General features: G+C 45.1%; 1 protein-coding gene across 1 annotated transcript in view; it reads left to right on the forward strand.

Annotated features, from left to right (window-relative positions):
- Positions 1 to 26475, forward strand: part of OBSCN (obscurin, cytoskeletal calmodulin and titin-interacting RhoGEF) — a 577179-nt gene that overhangs the window by 16581 nt on the left and 534123 nt on the right. The window contains 6 exon segments of the mRNA XM_056518694.1: positions 63 to 368; positions 1670 to 1936; positions 9100 to 9366; positions 13105 to 13380; positions 13621 to 13896; positions 26175 to 26450. Coding sequence (XP_056374669.1) covers positions 63 to 368; positions 1670 to 1936; positions 9100 to 9366; positions 13105 to 13380; positions 13621 to 13896; positions 26175 to 26450 — 1668 coding nt within the window.

Genomic DNA, 26475 nt, shown 5'->3' on the forward strand with positions numbered 1-26475 from the left:
GTTGCAGACAGTGAATTGTAGATACTTAAAGATGTGGCCTAAGTTTTATTTTTTTCCTTTAGCTTTAAGAAAACCTCCTTCAAACGCCCCCATTAACCCTGTGGTGACTGACAAGAATGAAACATCTGTCAAATTAGCCTGGTCCCCTCCCCCAATGGACAGGCCAGTGCCCATTGATGGGTACATTGTAGAACGGAAAAAGCTTGGAGCCATGAACTGGGTGAGGTGCCACGAATCCTCCAATGTACCCACCCCAGAGTTCATCGTCAACCATGTTCCGGAAGAAGGAAGCTTCCAATTCCGGGTCAGTGCTGTGAACAGCTATGGGCAGAGCCCCCATCTGGAGTTTCTGGGAACATTATACCTCGGTACGTGATTATTAACCACTGGGCACTGCAGGGGCCAAACCTTAGGAGAGACAGGGCAGGATGGGACATCCAGCAGGAATAGTGAAGGAGGGATATGGCAGAAGGAGCCCTAAGAAGGAGAGGCCCTCAGGAGACATAGGGCAGGAGGGCCCTCCAGGAGACATAGGGTAGGAGGGCCCTCCAGGAGACATAGGGTAGGAGGGGTCCCCAGGAGACATAGGCCCAGAGGAGCCCTCAGGAAAGATAGGGTAAGAGAATCTGTCAGGAAACATAGGGCAGGAGGAGCCCTCAGGAGACATAGGGCAGAAGTGGGCCCCCCAGGAGACATAGGGTAGGAGGGCCCTCCAGGAGACATAGGGTAGGAGGGCCCTCCAGGAGACATAGGGCAGGAGGAGCCCTCAGGAGAGATAGGGCAGCAGGAGCCCTCAGGAGACATAGGGCAGGAGGGCCCTCCAGGAGACATAGGGCAGGAGGGCCCTCCAGGAGACATAGGGTAGGAGGGCCCTCCAGGAGACATAGGCTAGGAGGGGTCCCCAGGAGACATAGGCCCAGAGGAGCCCTCAGGAAAGATAGGATAAGAGAATCTGTCAGGAAACATAGAGCAGGAGGAGCCCTCAGGAGACATAGGGCAGAAGTGGGCCCCCCAGGAGACATAGGGTAGGAGGGCCCTCCAGGAGACATAGGGCAGGAGGGCCCTCCAGGAGACATAGGGCAGGAGGAGCCCTCAGGAGAGATAGGGCAAGAGAATCTGTCAGGAAACATAGGGCAGGAGGAGCCCTCAGGAGAGATAGGGCAGCAGGAGCCCTCAGGAGACATAGGGCAGAAGTGGGCCCCCCAGGAGACATAGGGTAGGAGGGCCCTCCAGGAGACATAGGGCAGGAGGGCCCTCCAGGAGACATAGGGCAGGAGGGCCCTCCAGGAGACATAGGGTAGGAGGGCCCTCCAGGAGACATAGGGCAGGAGGGCCCTCCAGGAGACATAGGGCAGGAGGAACCCTCAGGAGAGATAGGGCAAGAGGGGCCCCCCAGGAGGCAGAGCAGGAGGGGCCCTTTAGGAGACATAAGGTAGGAGGAGCCCTCAGGAGACATAGGGCAAGTGGTGGCTCAGGAGATAGGGTCTGATGGGCCCTCAGAAGAGAGAGGGCAGGAGGGGCCAGGTGCCCTACATCTCAAATGGTAATAGTCTTACAGGATCAGGCAATGGAGAACATGTCAGAAGCTGCTGGTCAGAACAGATCGGTAGATAGATAGATAATGAGATAGATACGAGATTCCAATCATTTGTGTTCTTCTGTCTCCTAGAACCTATTCCTTCCATTAAGACCCCTCTTAGGCCGGTGGAGGTCTCAGTTGGTGGGGAGGCCACTTTCTCCGTTGACCTCACCACGGTGTCTGCCGGTTCGTGGTCGATAAATGGGAAGGTGGTAGAGAGCAGTGACCAGTATGTGGTGAAGCGGGTGAAGAATACCCACATGCTGCTGATCAAGAGCGTCACCCAAGACTTGGACCAGGCCGACGTCACATTCACATGTAAAGCGGTCGAGAGCAGCACCAAACTCAGGATTAAAGGTAAAGCCCTAGTGGATCTGTTTGGCGATAACATACAGCGCCACATCTGGTGAAAACCAAGTACATAGTATCAATTCAAACTCATAGTGACTGTCCAGCATGGGGGATGAAGGGGGTGGTTTGAGCTTGTTTGCTTGTTTTGCAGTTTGAGGACCTCTCCTACTATGCCATGACATAACTCTGGTGAAAGGTCACCGAACAGGCTCTCAGTGTTCTTTGGGATAATATAAACAGTACATTACTGTTCATTACATGTGAAGGGAGAAGGGGTTACTGAGTCACTGGGTTTGCAAGGTGGTCTGTGAGCAGAAATGAGAGCATCAGCAGCATCACAGCAAGGAAGGTGGTTACACTAAGCACTGAACTGCTGCTACTGATATGACTGCAGACTAAAGGGAAGGTGGAAGTTGAACATTAGATACAGGAGGCAGTGCTGTGTACATACAGCATAGCAAGAAAGGGGTTACACTAAGCACTGAAACTGTTGCTTCTGATATAAGAGGGAAGCCTTGATTTAACTTTCTGAGACAGTTTAGATTCTCTGGAGAATGGACATATCCAGCAGGTACACAGTGTTTTTCACCTTCTCTCTCCTGCACATAGCACATTCCTTGCCGTCAACTCCTTTATTATGCATTTCTGAGGCTGTTACTAGAGACAGATTTCCCCTAAGAATAGGCTCCTGCCAGCTCTGTTGGCTCCTTTATACAGAGCCATTGATAGGATCTGCTCCTATCGCTGCCCAATGTAAAAGCTTCGCTGGGCGACACATGGGAAGTCCGTGACAAAACTAATGACATCACAGGGCTTCCTTCAGCCATAAGACGCTCGGCCAATGCCGTTATTATTGGCACTATAGCAGCGTTGTACGTTACACGTGTAAATGTGCAGACACATTTATTCATTGCTATGCAAGAACCAGAGGATTCTCTTTTTTTTTAATGATTAAATACTATTAATTGAATAAACTGCCTTAAAACATAGCATGTAAAAATCTGAATTTCTTTTTGATTTTTGACAACTGTTCCTTAAAAAAACCTACAAAATGTATTTATTTAAATATTTAGAAAGCCCAATGTGTCCTGCAGAAAGAAAGGAACTTGGGGGAGAATATTTGAGGGAGATGAACAAACAAGATAAAAAACACATTAACATAGTGTAAAATGAAAACATAAAAGGAAGTAAAATCAGAATAAAAAGTTGCATTATTTACCTAATAATGTGTTGCATTAAAGTCTATGGAAAAGGGTTTATTAGTCACGTACAACACAGGATTTTCTGCCATTTTTTAAAACAGTGGAAACATATTCAAAACTTATTGTGATTTTTACTCCACATTTTACGACGTTTCACACCAAATTTTCGGAACGAGATGCTGTAAAAAGTGCAATGAAATCCCTGTACATTTTCTAAGGGGCTAACCTCACAAAAAGCTAAAGTTAACATGATGCCCTCCAGTTTTGCAAAAGTAGTGTCACAATCTTTTTGGGTTGGGTTTTCACTTTTTTGGCTTTTTTTTTTAGTAGGCATGCTCTCACTCTCATCATTTTTTGATTTTGATGCCGACATTTTAAGTTAATCTCCTTTTGCAGAACTTATTTTTGCATTTACCTAGTTGTTTTTGCATATGTGCATTTGCAGTTTTTGTAGATGGTCACTGCTTGTGGATTACACTGATTGACATTAAACATGGTCACTGCTTGTAGATTACACTGGTAGAAGTTGTAGATGGTCACTGATAGAAATTAAAGATGGTTATTGGTAAAAGTTGTAAATAGTACATTGATAGAAGCTGTAGATGGTACACTGGTTGTAGAAGGTACAGTGGTAGAAGTTACAGATTGTCACTGGTTGGCGATTACATTGGTAGAGGTTCTAGATGGTCTCTGGTAGAAGTTGTACACTGTTTCTGGTAGAAGTTGTAGATGGTACACTGATTGTAGATTACACTGATAGAGGTTTGTAGATGGTCTCTGGTAGAAGGTTGTAGTTGGTACAGTGGTTGTTGATTTTACTGGTAGAAGTTGCAGATGGTCACTGGTAGACGTTGTAGATGATCACTGGTAGAAGTTGTAGATGGTCATTGGTAGAAGTTGTAGATGGTCACTGGTAGAAGTTGTAGATGGTCACTGGTAGACGTTGTAGATGATCACTGGTAGAAGTTGTAGATGGTCATTGGTAGAAGTTGTAGATGGTCACTGGTAGAAGTTGTAGATGGTCAATAGTAGAAGTTGTAGATGTTCACTGTTAAAAGCTGTAGATGGTACACTGGTTGTAGAAGGTACAGTGGTAGAAGTTACAGATTGTCACTGGTTGGCGATTACATTGGTAGAGGTTCTAGATGGTCTCTGGTAGAAGTTGTACACTGTTTCTGGTAGAAGTTATAGATGGTACACTGATTGTAGATTACACTGGTAGAGGTTTGTAGATGGTCTCTGGTAGAAGGTTGTAGTTGGTACAGTGGTTGTTGATTTTACTGGTAGAAGTTGCAGATGGTCACTGGTAGACGTTGTAGATGGTCATTGGTAGAAGTTGTAGATGATCACTGGTAGACGTTGTAGATGATCACTGGTAGAAGTTGTAGATGGTCATTGGTAGAAGTTGTAGATGGTCAATAGTAGAAGTTGTAGATGTTCACTGTTAAAAGCTGTAGATGGTCACTGGTAGAAGCTGTAGATGGTCACTAGTAGAAGCTGTAGATGGTCACTGTTAAAAGCTGTAGATGGTAGATGGTCACTAGTAGAAGTTTTAGATGGTACAGTGATAGAAGTTATAGATGGTCACTGGTAGAAGTTGTAGATGGTACAGTGGTAGAAGTTGTAGATGTACACTGGTAGAAGTTGTAGATGGTCACTGGTGGAAGTTGTAGATGGTACAATGGTAGAAGTTGTAGATGGTACAATGGTAGAAGTTGTAGATGGTACACTGGTAGAATCTGTAGATGGTCACTGATAGAAGTTGTAGATGGTCACTAGTAGAAGTTGTAGATGGTACAGTGATAGAAGTTATAGATGGTCACCGGTAGAAGTTGTAGATGGTACAGTGTTGGATATTGTAGATGTACACTGGTAGAAGTTGTAGATGATCACTGGTGGAAGTTGTAGATGGTCACTGGTAGTAGTTGTAGATGGTCACTGGTAGTAGCTGTAGATGGTCAGTGTTAGAAGTTGTAGATGGTCACTGGTAGAAGTTGTAGATGATCACTGGTAGAAGTTGTAGATGGTCACTGGTAGAAGTTGTAGATGGTCACTGTTAGAAGTTGTAGATGGTCACTGGTAATAATTGTAGATGATCACTGGTAAAAGTTGTAGATGGTCACTGGTAGAAGTTGTAGATGGTCACTGTTAGAAGTTGTAGATGGTCACTGGTAGAAGTTGTAGATGATCACTGGTAGAAGTTGTAGATGGTCACTGTAAGAAGTTGTAGATGGTCACTGGTAATAGTTGTAGATGATCACTGGTAATAATTGTAGATGATCACTGGTAAAAGTTGTAGATGGTCACTGGTAGAAGTTGTAGATGGTCACTGGTAGAAGTTGTAGATGGTCACTGGTAGAAGTTGTAGATGGTACAGTGGTAGAAGTTGTAGATGGTCACTGGTAATAGTTGTAGATGATCACTGGTAATAATTGTAGATGATCACTGGTAAAAGTTGTAGATGGTCACTGGTAGAAGTTGTAGATGGTCACTGGTAGAAGTTGTAGATGGTCACTGGTAGAAGTTGTAGATGATCACTGGTAGAAGTTGTAGATGGTACAGTGGTAGAAGTTGTAGATGGTCACTGGTAATAGTTGTAGATGATCACTGGTAATAATTGTAGATGATCACTGGTAAAAGTTGTAGATGGTCACTGGTAGAAGTTGTAGATGGTCACTGGTAGAAGTTGTAGATGGTCACTGGTAGAAGTTGTAGATGATCACTGGTAGAAGTTGTAGATGGTCACTGGTAATAGTTGTAGATGGTCACTGGTAATAACTGTAGATGGTCACTGGTAGAAGTTGTAGATGATCACTAGTAGAAGTTGTAGATGGTCACTGGTAGAAGTTGTAGATGGTCAGTGGTAGAATCTGTAGATGGTCACTGGTAGAAGTTGTAGATGTTCACTGTTTGAAGTTGTAGATGGTCACTGGTAGAAGTTGTAGATGGTCACTGTTAGAAGTTGTAGATGTTCACTGTTTGAAGTTGTAGATGGTCACTGGTAGAAGCTGTAGATGGTCACTGGTAGAAGTTGTAGATGGTCACTAGTAGAAGTTGTAGATGGTCACTGGTAGAAGTTGTAGATGGTACAGTGGTAGAAGTTGTAGATGGTACAGTGATAGAAGTTATAGATGGTCACCGATAGAAGTTGTAGATGGTACAGTGTTAGAAATTGTAGATGTACACTGGTAGAAGTTGTAGATGATCACTGGTAGAAGTTGTAGATGGTCACTGGTAGTAGTTGTAGATGGTCACTGTTAGAAGTTGTAGATGGTCACTGGTAGAAGTTGTAGATGATCACTGGTAGAAGTTGTAGATGGTACAGTGGTAGAAGTTGTAGATGGTCACTGGTAATAGTTGTAGATGATCACTGGTAATAATTGTAGATGATCACTGGTAAAAGTTGTAGATGGTCACTGGTAGAAGTTGTAGATGGTCACTGGTAGAAGTTGTAGATGGTCACTGGTAGAAGTTGTAGATGATCACTGGTAGAAGTTGTAGATGGTCACTGGTAATAGTTGTAGATGATCACTGGTAATAATTGTAGATGATCACTGGTAATAACTGTAGATGGTCACTGGTAGAAGTTGTAGATGATCACTAGTAGAAGTTGTAGATGGTACAGTGGTAGAAGTTGTAGATGGTCACTGGTAGAAGTTGTAGATGGTCACTGGTAGAAGTTGTAGATGGTCAGTGGTAGAATCTGTAGATGGTCACTGGTAGAAGTTGTAGATGTTCACTGTTTGAAGTTGTAGATGGTCACTGGTAGAAGTTGTAGATGGTCACTGTTAGAAGTTGTAGATGTTCACTGTTTGAAGTTGTAGATGGTCACTGGTAGAAGCTGTAGATGGTCACTGGTAGAAGTTGTAGATGGTCACTAGTAGAAGTTGTAGATGGTCACTGGTAGAAGTTGTAGATGGTACAGTGGTAGAAGTTGTAGATGGTACAGTGATAGAAGTTATAGATGGTCACCGGTAGAAGTTGTAGATGGTACAGTGTTAGAAATTGTAGATGTACACTGGTAGAAGTTGTAGATGATCACTGGTAGAAGTTGTAGATGGTCACTGGTAGTAGTTGTAGATGGTCACTGTTAGAAGTTGTAGATGGTCACTGGTAGAAGTTGTAGATGATCACTGGTAGAAGTTGTAGATGGTCACTGTTAGAAGTTGTAGATGGTCACTGGTAGAAGTTGTAGATGGTCACTGGTAGAAGATGTAGATGGTCACTGGTAATAGTTGTAGATGATCACTGGTAATAATTGTAGATGATCACTGGTAGAAGTTGTAGATGGTCACTGGTAGAAGTTGTAGATGGTCACTGGTAGAAGTTGTAGATAGTCACTGGTAGAAGTTGTAGATGGTCACTGGTAGAAGTTGTAGATAGTCACTGGTAGAAGTTGTAGATGGTCACTGGTAGAATCTGTAGATGGTCACTGTTAGAAGTTGTAGATGTTCACTGTTAGAAGTTGTAGATGTTCACTGTTTGAAGTTGTAGATGGTCACTGGTAGAAGCCGTAGATGGTCACTAGTAGAAGTTTTAGATGGTCACTGGTAGAAGTTGTAGATGGTACAGTGGTAGAAGTTGTTGATGGTCACAAATAGAAGTTGTAGATGGTCACTCGTAGAAGCTGTAGATGTTCACTAGTAGAAGCTGTAGATGGTCACTGGTAGAAGTTGTAGATGGTACAGTGATAGAAGTTGTAGATGGTCACTGGTAGAAACTGTAGATGGTAGAAGTTGTAGATGGTACAGTGATAGAAGTTGTAGATGGCAAATGGTAGAAGTTGTAGATGGTACAGTGATAGAAGTTGTAGATGGTACAGTGATAGAAGTTGTAGATGGTCACAAATAGAAGTTGTAGATGGTCACTGGTAGAGGCTGTAGATGGTCACTGGTAGAAGCTGTAGATGGTCACTGGTAGAGGCTGTAGATGGTAGAAGTTGTAGGTGATGCACAAGTAGAAGCTGTAGATGGTCACTGGTAGAGGCTGTAGATGGTCACTGGTAGAAGCTGTAGATGGTCACTGGTAGAGGCTGTAGATGGTACACTGATAGAAGTTGTAGATGGTCACAAATAGAAGTTGTAGATGGTCACTGGTAGAGGCTGTAGATGGTCACTGGTAGAAGCTGTAGATGGTCACTGGTAGAGGCTGTAGATGGTAGAAGTTGTAGGTGATGCACAAGTAGAAGCTGTAGATGATACACTGGTTGTAGTTGGTACAATGGTAGAAGTAGTAGATGATAGAAGCTGTAGATTGTAGAAGTTGTAGGTGATGCACATGTAGAAGCTGTAGATGATACACTGGTTGTAGTTGGTACAATGGTAGAAGTAGTAGATGATAGAAGCTGTAGATTGTAGAAGTTGTAGGTGATGCACATGTAGAAGCATCCCTTTCTGGTAACCATATCAGTTTTATTGCCAGACTAAAAACCGTAGAAGACCATGGCAATAAAACTGCTACAGTTTAAAAATGAGCTGACCAGAGTCACTATTCTATTCGGCTCATTTAAATGAAAGGGATGCAACGTGGGTCCAACGGGGATATGACAGGGGACGGCTTTTAAATCTTCCCTCTAGACCTGGCAGCCATATTGCATAAACATAGTGGGAATGTTTCCTTAGATAATTTTTTGGTAATTAAATAATGACATGGTGGAATCTGCTGGGTGTAAAACCAGAGAATTCACTGAGGGGGAACTTTCTTTTTTGTCATAATTATATATAATCACATGTCTCTATATATCTCCATACTGTATATCAGGGGCCAGAAGAGTATGTTCTAGACCACCTCACCAGGGTGAGCGAGGTGTCTGTGTTCTATCATAGTGATGTCACCTGTCACCCCCACACATAGCAATGGCAGTGTACAGAAAACAGTCCCAGGAAACGGGGTTCTTGTATCTAAGCCTATCCTGTGTGATACAATGCCATGGAGCAGCATGTCTGACTATATTTGTGCCCCCTCCAGCTCTTCCTCACTTCACCAGTAAGAGGTGCTCTGAAGTTCAGGTGACGTCTGGGGAGCAAGCAGAGTTCTCGTCAGAGACTTCGGAGGAAAACATCCGGGTTCTGTGGCATAAGGATGGCAAAGAGATCCGACACTCAAAGAAGTTCCAGCTGGAGACCAGGGGAAAACTCCAGAAGCTGCTGATCTCCTCTGTCCGGAGGGAAGATGAAGGGACATACACCTGCAGCGTGGGGGAGGACATCACCACATTCACCCTACAGGTTACAGGTGAGATACAGGACAGATACCTCCCCCGCCCATACATGGTGAATTCCTCCCCCGACCATACATGGTGAATTCCTCCCCCGACCATACATGGTGAATTCCTCCCCCGACCATACATAATGAATTCCGCCCCCGACCATACATGATGAATTCCTCCCCCGACCATACATGATAAATTCCTCCCCCCCCCATACATGGTGAATTCCTCCCCCGACCATACATGATGAATTCCTCCCCCGCCCATACATGATGAATTCCTCCCCCGCCCATACATGATGAATTCCTCCCCCGCCCATACATGATGAATTCCTCCCCCGCCCATACATGGTGAATTCCTCCCCCGACCATACATGATAAATTCCTCCCCTGCCCATACATGGTGAATTCCTCCCCCGACCATACATGATGAATTCCTCCCAGAACCCTACATGATGAATTCCTCCCCCGCCCATACATGATGAATTCTTCCCCCGACCTTACATGATGAATTCCTCCCCCGCCCATACATGGTGAATTCCTCCCCCGACCATACATGATGCTACCCTCCCCCGACCATACATGATGAATTCCTCCCCCGACCATACATGATAAATTCCTCCCCCCCCCCATACATGATGAATTCCTCCCCCGACCATACATGATAAATTCCTCCCCCCCCCCATACATGATGAATTCCTCCCCCGCCCATACATGGTGAATTCCTCCCCCGACCATACATGATGCTACCCTCCCCCGACCATACATGATGAATTCCTCCCCCGACCATACATGATGAATTCCTCCCCCGACCATACATGATGCTACCCTCCCCCGACCATACATGATGAATTCCTCCCCCGACCATACATGATGAATTCCTCCCCCGACCATACATGATGCTACCCTCCCCCGACCATACATGATGAATTCCTCCCCCGACCATACATGATGAATTCCTCCCCCGACCATACATGATGAATTCCTCCCCCGACCATACATGATGAATTCCTCGCCGACCATACATGATGAATTCCTCCCCCGACCATACATGATGAATTCCTCCCCCGACCATACATGATGAATTCCTCCCCCGACCATACATGATGAATTCCTCGCCGACCATACATGATGAATTCCTCCCCCGACCATACATGATGAATTCTTCCCCCGACTATACATGATGAATTCCTCCCCCGCCCATACATGGTGAATTCCTCCCCCGACCATACATGATGCTACCCTCCCCCGACCATACATGATGAATTCCTCCCCTGACCATACATGATGCTACCCTCCCCCGACCATACATGAGGAATTCCTCCCCCGACCATACATGATGAATTCCTCCCCCGACCATACATTATGAATTCCTCCCCCGACCATACATGATGAATTCCTCCCCCGACCATACATGGTGAATTCCTCCCCCGACCATACATGATGAATTCCTCCCCCGACCATACATGATGAATTCCTCCCCCGACCATACATGATGAATGCCTCCCCCGACCATACATGATGAATTCCTCCCCCGACCATACATGATGAATTCCTCCCCCGACCATACATGGTGAATTCCTCCCCCGACCATACATGATGAATTCCTCCCCCGCCCATACATGATGAATTCCTCCCCCGCCCATACATGGTGAATTCCTCCCCCGACCATACATGATGCTACCCTCCCCCGACCATACATGATGCTACCCTCCCCCGACCATACATGATGAATTCCTCCCCCGACCATACATGATGCTACCCTCCCCCGACCATACATGAGGAATTCCTCCCCCGACCATACATGATGAATTCCTCCCCCGCCCATACATGGTGAATTCCTCCCCCGACCATACATGATGAATTCCTCCCCCGACCATACATGATGCTACCCTCCCCCGACCATACATGGTGAATTCCTCCCCCGACCATACATGATGAATTCCTCCCCCGACCATACATGATGAATTCCCCCCCGACCATACATGATGAATTCTGCCCCCGACCATACATGATGAATTCTTCCCCCGACCATACATGATGAATTCCTCCCCCGACCATACATGATGAATTCTGCCCCCGACCATACATGATGAATTCCTCCTCCGACCATACATGATGCTACCCTCCCCCGACCATACATGATGAATTCCTCCCCCGACCATACATGATGAATTTCTCCCCCGACCATACATGATGAATTCCTCCCCCGACCATACATGAGGAATTCCTCCCCCGACCATACATGATGCTACCCTCCCCCGACCATACATGATGAATTCCTTCCCCGACCATACATGATGAATTCCTCCCCCGACCATACATGATGAATTCCTCCCCCGACCATACATGATGAATTCCTCCCCCGACCATACATGAGGAATTCCTCCCCCGACCATACATGATGCTACCCTCCCCCGACCATACATGATGAATTCCTTCCCCGACCATACATGGTGAATTCCTCCCCCGACCATACATGATGAATTCCTCCCCCGACCATACATGATGAATTCCTCCCCCGACCATACATGATGAATTCCTCCCCCGATCATACATGATGAATTCCTCCCCCGACCATACATGATGAATTCCTCCCCCGACCATACATGAGGAATTCCTCCCCCGACCATACATGGTGAATTCCTCCCCCGACCATACATGATGAATTCCTCCCCCGACCATACATGATGGATTCCTCCCCCGACCATACATGATGAATTCCTCCCCCGACCATACATGGTGAATTCCTCCCCCGACCATACATGATGAATTCTGCCCCCGACCATACATGATGAATTCCTCCCCCGCCCATACATGATGAATTCCTCCCCCGCCCATACATGATGAATTCCTCCCCCGCCCATACATGATGAATTCCTCCCCCGACCATACATGATGAATTCCTCCCCCGACCATACATGATGAATTCCTCCCCCGACCATACATGATGAATTCCTCCCCCGACCATACATGATGAATTCCTCCCCCGACCATACATGATGAATTCCTCCCCCGACCATACATTATGAATTCCTCCCCCGACCATACATTATGAATTCCTCCCCCGACCATACATGATGGATTCCTCCCCCGACTATACATGATGAATTCCTCCCCCGCCCATACATGATGAATTCCTCCCCCGACCATACATGATGAATTCCTCCCCCGACCATACATGATGGGACTAGATACTTCTTCTGCATTTATTGGCTAGGAGGATTTTGTGACCAACGCATCATTCTTCTGTGTATAGTAACTGTATTAGGGTTAAGCCTGTGCACTCTTGTTACCTCAGCAGATGCAATAAACAATGTGCAATGCACATAAATACAATTGCAATAACATTTTAAAATGCCAGAATCTCAAATGCATTTTAAAAACCTTTTTCAGTCCCCAGTCAATTTTGGTAGGACAGATGCATTGGTACTGGGACACCACCGCCTCACAGCGAGAGATAGCAGTGCCATCTCTATCCCTCCCCCTTATACCTTCTTACATCTCACAAAAAGAGACTGAGAGAAGCAGCAGCTCCAATCCCCTCTTGCCCATCTTCGTCCCCTCTCACATCATGCAGTTTCGTCCTCATCCTTTATTTACAATATTACACTAGATACATTTCTTGGTAGCAGAGGAAATTTATGAACAGATATCCTGTAGGCAGGTAGATGGAGGTACAAGTAGACATGACGCTGACCTCTAATATTTCTGCTGAATTGTGTAAAGTAATGATAACCAAAGTTTTGCCTCTTCTTCCTCCAGAGCCAGAGCCGGCCTTCATCAACCAGGACAAGGTCCAGAAGGAGGTGGTGGCCAAACTGACAGAGAGCGCCACCCTGAGCTGTGAGGTCTCCGAGGGGAAGACAGAGGTGAAATGGTACAAGGATGGGAAGCTGATCACCTCTAGCAAGAAACTGAAGATGGAGACCGAGAGCAAATATCGGCGTCTGGTGGTGGAGCAGGTGGAGAAGAAGGACGCTGGAGAGTACAGCTGTGAGGCGGCCGGACAGAAGATCAACTTCAAGATTATAGTGAAAGGTTGGTTGGGTTCCTGGTGACTGGTTTGGGGGATAGTAAAGCGGATTAGAATCACCTTCATGAGGAGAATCAGTCCAGAAGTTTGGAGTCGATCCCTGACACACAGAACATTGTGGGGTGTAGATGTTTAGAAATAATAAATCCTGGAATCCTGTATAAATCTCAGCACCACTTACTCTGCAGAAGATCAGATAATTTCTGTATGAATGTATAATGTTGATTGACCTTTTCTTATCTTAGAGCCAGAACCGGCCTTCATCAACCAGGACAAGGTCCAGAAGGAGGTGGTGGCCAAACTGACAGAGAGCGCCACCCTGAGCTGTGAGGTCTCCGAGGGGAAGACAGAGGTGAAATGGTACAAGGAGGGGAAGCTGATCACCTCCAGCAAGAAACTGAAGATGGAGACCGAGGGCAAATATCGGCGTCTGGTGGTGGAGCAGGTGGAGAAGAAGGACGCTGGAGAGTACAGCTGTGAGGTGGCCGGACAGAAGATCAACTTCAAGATCATTGTCAAAGGTTGGTTGGGTTTCTGATGGCTGGTAGTAGAATGGGGTAATTGAATGGATGACCCTGTAGTCTACTCCATTAATACAATCAGTCCAGATGAATGGAGAGATGGTCTCTTAGAACATTTGGGGTTTAGATGTCACCAAGTGATGCCAAATATAATTTAAGAGTTTTTCAGTGAAATCAGGACCATGTAGACAGAAATAATTCATATAATCAGCAGATGTCATGTCCTGATTTGATGGAAAATATGGATATTATTAAAGACAGGAGGTGAACATTATGCATGAATCCTTCTTTTACTACTTCAGCAGCAAAAGGGTTAATGAACAGTTAACAAGAAAAAAAATCTCAGATATGAGGTATAACAGGTATCCAATCACGGTACAGACTAGGTGATATAATGTCCAAACAGATAAATCACTTCCTCTTACTTTGGTAGAAGAGAAAAAACTGTCATGAAAGTCTCAAAATGGATGGTTAATATCAAGCATCACACCTGTGACTTGTAAGAAAAAATTAAACCGTTTTATGATCGGACCAAAAACCGTAGTATACGGCCATCGCATGTCGATGTCAGCATCGACATACGATGCTTTTATATGTCGGGGCCATCACATTAACTGCTATCCGACAGCGCAAAATTCTTAAGCTGCTGTTGGATATCAGTTTAAGCATCCCGGACAGGTTCACTTACCTATCCCCACTGCTCCGGGTCCACTTCGCGATCCTCCGGTGTCTTCTGCATCTTCTCCGTGGTCCGGGCCTCACTTTCCCGCATCGTTATTACGTCACTGCGCACGCCGTGCGTAATAACGTCACCAGAAAGCGAGGCTCGGACCCCGGAGAAGATGCGAAAGAAGCCAGAGGATCCCGAAGAAGACGCCGGAGCAGCGGGACAGCATCGGGAGCCCCTGGGACAGCATCAGGAGAGGTGAGGACGCGGTCCGGAGCGGCGGGGACAGGAGAGTATTAAATGCACTTTTTACATTGCACGAATCCCTCAACATACGATGGATTCGACAAACGATGGGTCGTTTGGAACGAATTACCATCGTATGTTGAGGGACCACTGTACTAGATATTTAGGGACAGAACGTTGATCCAGAGATTTATTCTGATGCCATATTTGGAGTCGGGAAGGAATTTTTACCTCTAGTATGAGGTTTTTTTTTTGCCTTCCCCTGGATCAACTCAACTCAGTAGGGACTCATTAGGGATATAAGTTGAACTAGATGGACCTTACGAACTATGTTACTATGTTAAATAACACATAGAAAACTAAATTTTTTTTAAAACACAGTATATTAGAAATATTTTTTATTTACCATAAGGAGTGCAATAGCAAAAATTAGTTTTAAAGAGAATGCCCATTTAAGTTAATATATGAAAAAAGTAACTCCCTGAGGAGGGAATTGTCTGTGAAATATAAGTTTGAACGTCTGAGACTCTTTTGAAAGAAATTAGTCACAACAATACCGTAAGTTTGAAATATAATAATTTCAATGGGAGAAGATCATTACTACCCCATGATACAAGTAGGTCCAGAATAGTGGTAACATCCCAAGGGGGTGTTCTAAACCTAATACCTTTCATTAGCTTGCAAACAAAAGGATGTTATCCCAAAGGTAAAGAATGAATTGGTGCATGGTAAAAAGAAATGGCTGAACGACATAAATTAATAGTTGGGTAAGCCTTTCCAGAGTCAAAAGAATCCGAGAGAAAATTGATATCTTGAATTATAGGTGCATGTATGGGATCCAAATTCTGTTGTATGCACCAATCAGACAAAATTTTCCTGTCTGATCCGTAAGCTGATTTGGTACCTGGAGCCCAGGCGTTCGATAGGATGTCTTGAGCTGATTGTGAAAGTTTGAGATTAGGTTCTTTTGACCTGAAATGAACCAAGCTACGAGAGATAGTAGGCCTGACATGATGAGGGAATGAAGGTTCCCAGAAGGATCTTGAAGGATGGAATGATGAGTTGGTTGGATATGTGGGAAATATATGGTCATCACTAGAATTTGAGGGAACCAACTTTGGGTCGGCCATAATGGAGTTATCAAGACAATTGTCAATTTCTGCGATTTAGTGAGAAGGAGGACTCTTGGGATTAGAGCAAATGGTGGAAACACGTAAAAGGTTTCCAGAGGCAAGAATTGGAGTAATGCATCTACGCCTTAAGATTCTGGATCGGGGCATCAGCTGACAAAATAGGGGAAGTTAGCGGTTTAGATGGTAAGCAAATAAATCCAGATGGAGTGGACCCCAAAGAGAATTGACTTTGTGAAAAACAAGAGGGTCTAATCTAGAGTCATTGGCATCTACTAAGATGAGGAATCAGGAATTCCAATCCGCTATGGAATTGGAGAGACAAGTGATGTGAAGAGGAGATTCTTCTGCGGACCATTTTCCTCCTGTGAAAAGGGAACCACACCGAGCAACCAAGCCTAGGCAACTGGCGTCTGATTCTATGAATAGGTCTGGAATGGAACTGAAAATGGCCTTGTGTAACACTCACGTTTCAGAAGACAGGAACACCAGTGGATGTGGATCCTCTGGACCTGTTTGGCAGATGACTTGGACCATACCAGGGAGCGGAGTCTAAGGTGCTGCTGGTTTTCACTAGAGCCCGCCGCAAAGCGGGATGGACTTGGCAAGGTTCAACCACACTGTCGGCTGAGATGCGAGGCACAGGAGGGATAAGGCAGCTCGTAGTCAGGATAGCAGAAGGTCAGGGCAAGCGGCACAGTAGCGTAGTCAGGTCGTAGCAAGAGGTCAGTAGGCAGGCAGCAGGGAAGCAAGGTCAGGTCACAGAGCAAAGGATCATATACACGGCAAGGCAAATCTCAGGAATGCTTTCTCTCAGGCACAAGGCAACAAAGATTTGGCAGGGAAGTGTGGGAGGAGGAGGAATTTATCAATGAGCCACAGGTGTACTACACTAATGGGCGCACTGGCCCTTTAAATCTTAAAGCTCCGGTGCACCCGCGCCCTAGGGGAAGGGAACACGTGCGCCCGAGCAGAGAGGCGGGGGCAGGAGAAGCACCTGGTGAGTGATGGACTGGGATTTGCATGCGGGTGCGCCCTGCAATGCGAATCCCAGCCCCGCCGGCAGCAACAGGTAACGGGACCATGTGCACACTGTGACCGTGTGTGGCCGGAGCGCATAACGTAACAGTACCCCCCCCCCCCCCCCCCTTTGGTCTCCCTCTTCATTTACAACTCAGAAAACTCCTGAGAAGGGAAGGTCACGGTCCAGGATATTCTCCTTAGGCTCCCAAGACCTCTACTCAGGACCGTAACCCTCCCAGTTGACCAGAAAAAATTGTTTACCTCTCACGGTTTTAGTGGCAAGAATCTGTTTAACTTTGTAGATGTCAGAAGAGCCGGAGACAGGTGTGGGGACAAGATTCTTCGGAGAAAACTGATTTATGACAAGAAGCTTGAGGAGAGAAACGGAGAAGGAATTGGGAATTCGTAGCAAAGCATGTAGATTGAGTTTGTAGGAGACATGATTAATTTTTTGTAGAATCTGGAAGGGACCAAGGTAGCAAGGACCAAGCTTGTAACAGGGTATCTTGAAGCGGATGTACTTGGATGAAAGCCACACCATGTCAGCAGGAGAGAAGGATGGAGGAGGTCTTCTACTGTTATCAGCTTGCACCTTCATGCGTGAAAAAGCCTGGGATAACGACTTTCGAGTCTGTTGCCAGATGGTGGAGAAGTCATGGACCAGCTCATCAACAGCAGGCACACCGGAGGAGACTGGTAGAGGAAGAGGAGGATGGAGATGGAGTCCGTAGACAACAAAAAAAGGAGACGACCTTGTGGACTCGGAATCCATATGATTATATGAGAATTCGGCCCAGGGGAGAAGGTCAAACCAATCGTCTTGGCGAGTTGAAACAAAATGCTGAAGATAAGTCTCAAGAATTTGATTAACCGTCTCCACTTGACCATTGGACTGAGGGTGGTAGGCCAGATTGATGTCCAGACAGTTAAAAAGGGCTCGCCAGAACTTAGAGACAAACTGCACACCATGATGTGAAACAATATGCTGAATAAGACCATGTAAACAAAAGTACTTCACCAGTTGTGGGGCAGAAGGAAGACCTGGTAGAGGAATGAAATGAGCCATCTTGGAAAACCGATCTACTACGACCCAAATGACAGTGTTATTATGAGATGGTGGAAAATCGGTGATGAAATCGATGGCGATATGGGACCAGAGAGTCTCCGGAATGGGTAAAGGCTATAAGAGTCCTGCAGGTCTCTGTCAAGGAGTTTTGTCACGGGCACAAGTTTCACAGGAACAGATAAAATCAGAAACATTGCGTTCAAGAGTAGTGCCGGGAGATTAGAAGTAGAATCTTGTGTATTTTAGGATGTCCTGCTGTCAAGGAAGAAAGACCCCATTTCAGCACCTTGTGTCTCAAAGGATTTTCCCGGAGGAACTTGCTGAATTACAGCAGGAGCGGCAGGAATCAAACGGTCAGGAGGAATAATATGCCTAGGCGTGGAGTCCAAACCAATGATGTCAGAGGACCCGGAGAGAGCATCTGCTCTGATGTTCTTGTCTGCTGGACGGAATTGGATGAAGAGGTTGAGCATAGAAAAGAACAGTGACCACCTTGCCTGGCGGGGGTTCAAACGCTGAGCAGACTGAAGGTATAGAAGATTCTTATGGTCGGAGTAGATGCTGACCGAATGAGAAGAACCTTCCAATAAATGTTGCCATTCCTCCAAAGCTAGCTTGATAGCAAGGAGTTCACAATCTCCAATGGAGTAATTCCTCTCAGCAGGAGAGAAGGTCTTGGAGAAGAACCCACAAGTCACAGTCTTGCCCTTGGCGTTTTTCTGAGTAAGAACGGCACCCGTTCCAATAGATGAGGCATCAACCTCCAAAGCAAAGGGCATCTCCAGATCAGCTCTTTTAAGCATGGGAGCAGAGGCAAATGCAGACTTTAAACAGGAGAAGGCCACTTCAGCCTCTTGAGGCCAAGACTTAGGATTAGAAGTCTTCTTATTGAGAGCCACAATAGGAGCAACTAAGGACGAAAAATGTGGGATAAATTGACGATAATAGTTAGCGAATCCCAGAAAACATTGAATAGCATGTAGGCCCAAAGGATGAGGCCAATCCAACACTGCAGACAATTTATCTGGATCCATCGGCAGGCCCTGATGAGAGACAATGTAGCCAAGAAACAGAAGACTAGACTTCTTGAACAGGCATTTCTTCAGTTTGGCATAGAGATGATTCTTCCGTAGTCGCTGAAGAACCAAACAGACATGGGTACGATGCGCCTCTAAGTTGGAAGAGAAGATCAGAATGTCATCTAGGTTTACAACAACACAAGTGTAGAGAAGATCACGGAAGATATCATTGACAAACTCTTGAAAAACGGCTGGAGCATTGCAAAGACCAAATGGCATTACGAGATACTCAAAATGTCCATCACGAGTATTGAAGGCCGTTTTCCATTCATCTTCCTTGCAGATACAAATGAAGTTATACGTACCGCATAAGTCCAACTTGGAGAAGACCTTGGCACCACATAGACGGTCAAAAAGTTCTGAGATAAGAGGTAGAGGGTAACGGTTCTTGACCGTGATTTAGTTAAGTCCCCTGTAGTCAATGCATGGATGGAGTGAGCCATCCTTCTTCCCTAAAAAGAAGAAGATGACTTATGGATAAATCCCTTTTGGAGATTCTCCTGGATATACTCAGCCATGGCTTTGGTCTCAGGAACCGATAGAGGATATATCCTTCCACGAGGAGGAGTGGTACCAGGCAGAAGATCTATAGGGCAGTCGTAAGGACGATGTGGAGAAATCTTGGTAAGGTGGCAGCAGGCCTGGTAAAGGAGGAGGACGAGAAACAACTTTAGACTGAACTGCTTGGAGGCAAAGATTTTGACAGGATTGTCCCCAGCGAATAATCTCTCCAGTTCTCCAATCCAGTTGCGGGGAATGGGGTTGCAGCCAAGGAAGAAGAAGATTCTCTGAAGTACAGGTGGCAGAACATAGAATTCAAACTTTTCTTTAAGCAATACTCCCACTCGCATGATGACTGATTCTGTTCGGGAATGAACCATACAATCCAGATTTTGTCCAATAACAGAGGAGATGAACAAGGGTTTGGCAAGCCGAGTAAGAGGAAGATGAGAAGACCAAAGAAGCATCAACAAAGTCACCTGCTGATCCAGAATCCAAAAAGGCAGTAGCGCTGAAGGAAGACTTGGCTGAAGCGAAGACTTGTACAGAAATAGTTAAGCATGGAGAGGCAGTATCTACACCCAGGGACGCCTCTCCCACAAGGTGCGAGCGTTTTCCCGGACGCTGTGGGCAAGTTGTACAGTCCTTGATGAAGTGCTCCAGGCTAGCACAATACAAGCACAAATTCTCACTGCATCATCGTGATCTCTCCTGTTGCGGAAGACAAGAACGATCCACATGCATAGCCTCTTCAGCAAGAGGCGCAGGAAACTGTAGAGGTGGACGTTGAAAGACGGGTGCCAGGCAAGGATATCTCCGTGTTCGGGCAGGCTCCATCTCTAAGCGCAGTTCCTCCTGTCTCTCAGCAAAACGCACATCAATGCGTGTGGCCAAGTGGATAAGTTCAGTCAAAGATGATGGAGGATCACATGCTGCCAGGGCATCTTTAATCCTGCTTAACAGTCCCTTTTTAAATGTGGCACACAAGGCCTCATCATTCTATGCAAGTTTAGAGGCTAAAGTGCGGAATTGAACTGCGTAGTCACCAACGCAAGAATTCCCTTGACAGAGGTTCAGCAAAGCCGTCTCAGCAGAAGAGGCACGTGCAGGTTTCTCAAAGACACTGAAATTCTGCCAAGAAAGCCGACATCTCGATCCCAAAGGGGTGTAGCCCAGGCCAGGGCTTTTCTGGACAGTAGACTAATGACAAAGAAGACACTGCAGGAACTGGTGGTGGGAGTGGGCCAGGTTGCGGTACCTGCTGCTGTTGTTGCTGCAAGGCTAATAGCTGTTGTAACATAGCAGACAGTTGAGTAAGTTCCTGCGCCTGTCATGCCAATTGCTGAGTTCTGGCAGGGGTACCTCAGTGGGATCCATGGCCTGATCTTACTGTAACACTCACGTTTCAGGAGACAGGAACATCGCTTGATGTGGATCTGCTGGACCTGTGTGGCAGATGACTCGGACCGTACCAGGGAGCGGAGTCTATGATGCCGCTGGTTTTCACCAGACCTCACTGCAAAGCGGGACGGACATGCTGTGGCAGGCGGCACCCAAGTCAATACCCCTGGCACGGCTCGACCACACAGGCGGCTGAGGAGATGCGAGGCACAGGAGGGATAAGGCCACTCGTAGTCAGGATAGCAGAAGGTCAGGGCAGGCGGCACAGTAGAATAGTCCGGACGTAGCAGGAGGTCAGTAGGCAGGCGGCAGAGGTGCAAAGTCAGGTCACAGAGCAAAGGATCAGATACACGGCAAGGCAGTTCTCAGGAATGCTTTTATCAGGCACAAGGCAACAAAGATCCGGCAGTGAAGTGTGGGAGGAGGAATTTATCAATGAGCCACAGGTGTACTACACTAAATCTTAAAGCTCCAGCGTGCGCGCCCTAGCAGAGAGGCAGAGGCGGGGGCAGAAGAAGCACCTGGTGAGTGACAGACTGGAATTCGCCTGCGGGCACGTCCCGCAATGCGAATCCCAGCCCTGCCGGCAGCAGCGGGTAACGGGACCATGCTCTCATGGCCAGTGTGTGCGGCTGGAGCACATAACGTAACACCTTGCCATTCCAAGATTGGATATGATGTAACCACCATAGGAGCTCTTCTTTGGTGTCCGGCTTAAGGGTTTTTTAGTCCAAATAAGCTAATCCGTCGCTCAAATGTTGAGCTTTGAGACGTTCAAGAGCTCTGTAATGGAGAGGTGCTTGAATGTAAGCAGAAAGTAAGCCCACAATGCGAGCAATGGTCCAATGAGACACTAATTGTTTGTTTAAAACAGATCGTATTTTCTGTCCGAATTATCTTTAGTTTCCTGCAAGGAAGGCTCAAAATGGCCAATTGTGTATTGACCAGGAAACGTAAAAACTCTAGTTCTTTTGAGGGGGTTTGAATAGATTTCTCAAAATTGATCAGGAAACTAAGATTTGAAAGAAAAGTTAGAGTCCATTGAAATTGTATTAGATATTGTGATTGCGCCATAATGAGAATGTCATCAAAATTAATTATAAATCTAACTCCTGGAGTCCTCAGACTAGCTACCACTGGTTTCAAGTTTTGTAAAACACCATTGTGCTGAGCACTGGCCGAACGGCAGGCTGGTAAATTGCCATCTTTGAGGTCTGTTTTGGCCAACCAATCGTTTTGCAATAATAGGTTTCTCAATAAGTAGATACCCTCCTATCTGAAGACCCCTCACATAAAAACTCATTCTCTTCCTGAATGAATTTTACTTTAGATCCGAGCACTCAGCCTCCTCAGAGGAGGACTGGTTTGGGGAGGTAGTAAAAGAAATTGGCTTTCTTTTAGAAGAGGCCTAAAATGCCTGCTTTTTGTGTATGTCCTCAGGAGCAGAGGGTTTGTGATTTAACTTGGATACATCGTGCAGAGTGCTTTTTAATAAAACTTAATAAGTGACCTGGTCCTCAGAATGTTTTTGACATCTTTTGTTGTTTAATAATATAGGGACCGGTAGTTGTGAAGTGTCTTTTATGGGAAGCTTTTCTTGGCTTCAATCTTTCCGACATATGTGAGGTTGAGTCCTCGTTAGACCAGAAAAGGTCCGAGGGTGAAGATGGACCCATCTGAGGGGAATTGTGGGGATTAGAGCGGGTTATCGCTAAAGCCACAGATTTTGTAATGACATCTTGTATGGATGAATGGCTGAGCGAACCGCAGTTTGAACAGATTTATTGACAAGTTGGTCCACCATTGACTGTAGCAATCACTGAAATTCATAGCTTTGAGGTTCTGCCATTTTAATGGCTTCTTCTTTCGCCATGGTATAAGATATATGAGGCAGTATAGGAAAAATGATATATGAAACTAAATATGTAATATAGTTCTATATATACAATATATATATATATATATATATATATATATATATTCAAGAACTATATCTCAATTTATTCATTTTTTAATTATTTATTTATACAATTATTTATTTAAATATGTATTTATTTAATTAATTATTAATATTACATTATTATTATTATTAATACTATAATATTTAATACTTGAAGTATACCAAGAATTAACATGAAATTTAGGCACTAAAAGGATGAAAAACGGATACTAAAGAAATATATATATATACAGTGGGGAAAAAAGTCTTAAGTCAGCCATCAATTGTGCAAGTTCTCCCACTCAAGAAGATGAGAGAGGCCTGTAATCATAGGTTATAACCTCAACTATGAGAGTCATAATGAGAAAAAAAATCCATAAAATCATATTGTCTGATTTTTAAATCATTAATTAGCAAATTATGGTGGAAAATAAGTATTTGGTCAATAACAAAAGTTAATCTCAATACTTTCTTATATCCCTTTGTTGACAGTGACAGTGGCCACGTTTTCTGTCTTCACAAGGTTCTCACACACTGTTGCTGGTATATTGGCCCATTCCTCCATGCAGATCTCCTCTAGAGCAGTGATGTTTTGGGGATGTCGCTGGGCAACAAGTACTTTCAACTCACTCCCTCCAAAGGTTTTCTAAGGGGTTGAGATCTGGAGACTGGCTAGGCCACTCCAGGACCTTGACATGCATCTTACGAAGCCACTTCTTCATTGCCGGGCAGTGCGTTTGATTATTGTCATGCTGAAAAACCCAGCCATGTTTCATCTTCAATGCCCTTGCTAATGGAAGGAGGTTTTCACTCAACATCTCACGATACATGGCCCCATTCATTTTTTCCTTTACACGCACCAGTCATCCTGGTCCCTTTGCTGAAAAACAGCCCCAAAGCATGATGTTTCCACCCCCATGCTTCACAGTAGGTATGGTGTTCTTTAGATGCAACTCAGCATTCTTTCTCCTCCAAAAACTTTTGTTTCATCTAACCATATGACATTCTCCCAGTCCTCTTCTTTATCATCCAAATGCTCTCTAGTAAACTTCAGACAGGCCCGGACATGTACTGGCTTAAGCAGGGGGACACATCTGGCACTGCGGTGTAGTGTGTTACTGATTGTAGCCTTTGTTACTTTGGTCCCAGCTCTCTTCAGGTCATTCTCTTGGTCCCCCCGTGTGGTTCTGGGTTTTTGCTCACCGTTCTTGTGATTTTTTTTTACACCACAGGGTGAGATTTTGCGTGGAGCCCCAGATAGAGGGAGATTATCAGTGGTCTTGTATGTCTTCCATTTTCTAATAATTGCTCCCACAGTTTATTTCTTCACACCAAGCTGCTTGCCTATTGCAGATTCCCAGCCTGGTGCAGGTCTACGATTTTGTTTCTGGTGTCCTTCGACAGCTCTTTAGTCTTGGCCATAGTGGAGTTTGGAGTGTGACTGTTTGAGGTTGTGGACAGGTGTTTTTTATACTGATAACAAGTTCAAACAGGAGCCATTAATACAGGTAACGAGTGGAAGACAGAGGAGACTCTTAAAGAAGATGTTACAGGTCTGTGAGAGGCAGAAATCTTACTTGTTTGTAGGTGACCAAATACTTATTTTACCGAGGAATTTACCAATTAATTCATTAGAAATCCTACAATGTAATTTCCTGTATTCTTTTTCCTGATTCTGTCTCACATAGTTGAAATATACCTATGATGAAAATTACAGCCTCTCTCATCTTTTTAAGTAGGAGAACTTGCACAGTTAGTTGCTGACTAAATACTTTTTCCCCCCCACTGTATATATATATATATATATATATATATATATATATATATGTATAGAATATAAATAGAGTAAATCTCAAGAAGATACAGTAGGTGCATGGGAAGACCAGAAAAAGCTCCCAAGATACTGAGCACTGAGCTGCGTCACCTCCGAGAGCAGGGAAAATGCTTGCTGACAGATCTGTGAATAGGCGTCTGTGAGGTAAGATGGAAATTGCGCAAACAGCTGATCACCAGCTGCACGCAGGACCTCAGAGTCGCGGCAGGGCCACATCTGAGGAAAAAAATACAGTTCAGATAAACAGCATCCACTGCTGACCATGGGTCAATAAACACGTTTTTCATTCACCTACTTCTGGAGTGCTGTTGGATCTTTTTGGATTTATATATATTTGAGGAAATGAAAAAATTCAATAAATATGAGAGAAAAGGGGAATAATAATATAGAGATAAACAGATTTTTTTTTATTAAGTTATATACAGTATGTAATTCCATATACATATGAGACATATAACATAGCATTCATCTTGACTGAAGCAGCAAAGAAAAAGGAAGTGATATATCTACTTGGTCATTATATCACCTAGTCCGTACCGTGAATGGATACCGATTATACCTCATTTGCATATCTGAGATTTTTTTTCTTGTTAAAGGGGTACTCTGACCCTAGACATCTTATCCCCTATCCAAAGGATTGGGGATAAGATATGTGATCGTAGGGATCCCGCCGCTGGGGCCTCTGCTGCTGGTGCCCAAAATGTAATCCTATGGGAGGGTGCGTCATGCCCGTCATGCCCCCTCCCATAGTCTTGCATAGAGGGGGCGGGCCGTGGTGTCATGAGGGGGCGGGCTGTGATGTCACAATACCCCATCCCCTGTATTGCCCGTCATCAGCCACGGAGTAAACTTAGATCCAGGCTGCTAATGTACGGGTGGAGCAAGAGAGATTGCGGGGGTCCCCAGCGAAGGGATCAGATGTCTTATCCCCTACCCTTTGGATAGAGCATAATATGTCTAGGGGCAAAGTACCCCTTTAACTGTTCATTAACCCTTTTGCTGCTGAAGTAGTAAAAGAAGGATTTAAGCATAATGTGAGGCCTCCTCTCTTGCATAGTAACATGGTTCATAAGGATGAATAAAAAACAAACTTCCAACAAGTCCAACCTATATCTCTGTTGTGTTCCTACTGTGTTGATCCAGAAAAAAAAAACTCCCCTGAGGCTGATGCTAATTGCCCCATACAAGGGGAAAAATTCCTTATTGAGTCCAACATGTCATCAGAATAAATCCCTGGATCAGCGCTCTATCTCTATAAATCTACTATCCATTCAGGCTCCTTTTGAACACTTTTAAATCCTTGTGTCATGTGTCATTCTGAAAAAGACTCAATCTACAGAAGACTGGACAATTCTTTTATTACGTGTGATATGTATTGACTTTTTAATCTAGAGCCAGAGCCGGCATTCATCAACCAAGACAAGGTCCAGAAGGAGGTGGTGGCCAAACTGACAGAGAGCGCCACCCTGAGCTGTGAGGTCTCCGAGGGGAAGACAGAGGTGAAATGGTACAAGGATGGGAAGCTGATCACCTCCAGCAAGAAACTGAAGATGGAGACTGAGGGCAAATATCGGCGTCTGGTGGTGGAGCAGGTGGAGAAGAAGGACGCTGGAGAGTACAGCTGTGAGGTGGCCGGACAGAAGATCAACTTCAACATCATTGTGAAAGGTTGGTCAGGTTCCTGGTGACTGGT

Source organism: Hyla sarda, chromosome 5, assembly GCF_029499605.1.
Source record: "Hyla sarda isolate aHylSar1 chromosome 5, aHylSar1.hap1, whole genome shotgun sequence".
NCBI lineage: Eukaryota > Metazoa > Chordata > Amphibia > Anura > Hylidae > Hyla > Hyla sarda.